The sequence below is a fragment of the Equus przewalskii genome, chromosome 10 (genome assembly GCF_037783145.1).
Source record: "Equus przewalskii isolate Varuska chromosome 10, EquPr2, whole genome shotgun sequence".
Lineage (NCBI taxonomy): Eukaryota > Metazoa > Chordata > Mammalia > Perissodactyla > Equidae > Equus > Equus przewalskii.
Window position 1 is genome coordinate 21,577,849 of NC_091840.1, and position 1,526 is coordinate 21,579,374.

The following is a 1,526-nucleotide window of genomic DNA, read 5'->3' on the forward strand; positions in this document are numbered from 1 at the left end:
CCCCCCAGTCACCCAGGAAACACATCCGAGTCTCCCCTCATTGTACGAGAGTATAAAGGCCACCAGGCCCCCAGACCACAGATCCCCCATCATGCACAAGTAACCCCAATGGTGAGTCTTTCCCCCTGTTTCCTTCTCAGCGCTCCACCGGACAGCAGCAGGCATTTTTCTCCTTTGACATATAAAGAGATTTGGCCTTGTGATAACCACCCTCAAAATATTATCTAGAATCATGCAAAGAAAAGGAAAAGGTGACACATGTAAAATCTCTGTAATAGAATATCGTATGATATTCCCAACTTGGAAGACACATAGGCAGAGGAAGAAACATGAAAGTGGTGTCACCTGGCTTAACACGATCAATGAATCGCTGCAGAAGAAGGAAATGATGCTTTTCTTAGAAATTCTGGCATGTTTAACCTAATAAGCACAATTATTAACTCAGTAATATTAATTAACTCCCCAGCAGGAAAAACAACAGGGAAAGCCTGTTACTCATGGTAACATCAGCTACTCAGCGGAGTATAAAAGGGGAGCGGGATGGGAGACTCTCAAACTCAGGAAACCACTCTTGTGAAACCCACTCCTACCCACTTGTGGAACCCCAAGCCTTCCACTGACACCATGGTCAGCTCCTGTTGTGGCTCCGTCTGCTCTGACCAGGGCTGTGGCCAGGAGACCTGCTGCCGCCCCAGCTGTTGTCAGATCACGTGCTGCAGAACCACCTGCCTCCGCCCCAGCTGCAGTGTGTCCAGCTTCTGCAGGCCCCAGTGCTGCATCTCCAGCTGCTGCAGGCCCCAGTGCCAGCAGTCTGTGTGCTGCCAGCCCACCTTCCTCCGCCCCAGCTGCAGTGTGTCCAGCTGCTGCAGGCCCCGGTGCTGCATCTCTAGCTGCTGCCGCCCCAGCTGCAGTGTGTCCAGCTGCTGCCGCCCCAGCTGTGATGTGTCCAGCTGCTGCAGGCCCCAGTGCTGCATCTCCAGCTGCTGCCGCCCCAGCTGCAGCGTGTCCAGCTGCTGCCAGCCCCAGTGCTGCATCTCCAGCTGCTGCCAGCCCTCTTGCTCCAATTCTAGCTGCTGCGGCTCCAGCTGCTGCCACCCCTCCTGCTGTCTGCGCCCAGTCTGTGGCCGGGTCTCCTGCCACACCACTTGCTACCGCCCCACCTGTGTCATCTCCACCTGCCCCCGCCCTGTGTGCTGCCCCTCCTCTTGCTGCTGAATCTCTGCCCTGTGACCACCGTCTGTCTACCTCTGTTCTCACAGATATAGACCCCACTGTTATGCTGACCATTAGGAAACAGGGAGTGTGGTTGAGGTCACTTGACTGAACTGGGCCTCAGGATTCCATTGGGGAACCGGGTCACGCTGTTGCAGGAGACAGATGTGGTCCCGAGCACTTACGCTTAACCGAGTTTACCCTTCAACCTGACCAGTGGTGAAATCATTCTCCTGACTTCTTTTTTCTAGGGCTTTTCTGTACCCTGCTATATTTCTGTAACAAAATAAAGTTACTTCTCCCTGCATTAAAAA

General features: G+C 53.7%; 1 protein-coding gene across 1 annotated transcript; it reads left to right on the plus strand.

Annotated features, from left to right (window-relative positions):
- The first annotated feature begins 535 nt into the window (after positions 1-535).
- On the plus strand, positions 536-1,526 carry LOC139073890 (keratin-associated protein 4-7-like). Its single transcript, XM_070560465.1, has one exon. It carries the CDS (start codon positions 541-543, stop codon positions 1,213-1,215), a length of 675 nt encoding a protein of 224 aa, XP_070416566.1. The 5' UTR covers positions 536-540; the 3' UTR covers positions 1,216-1,526.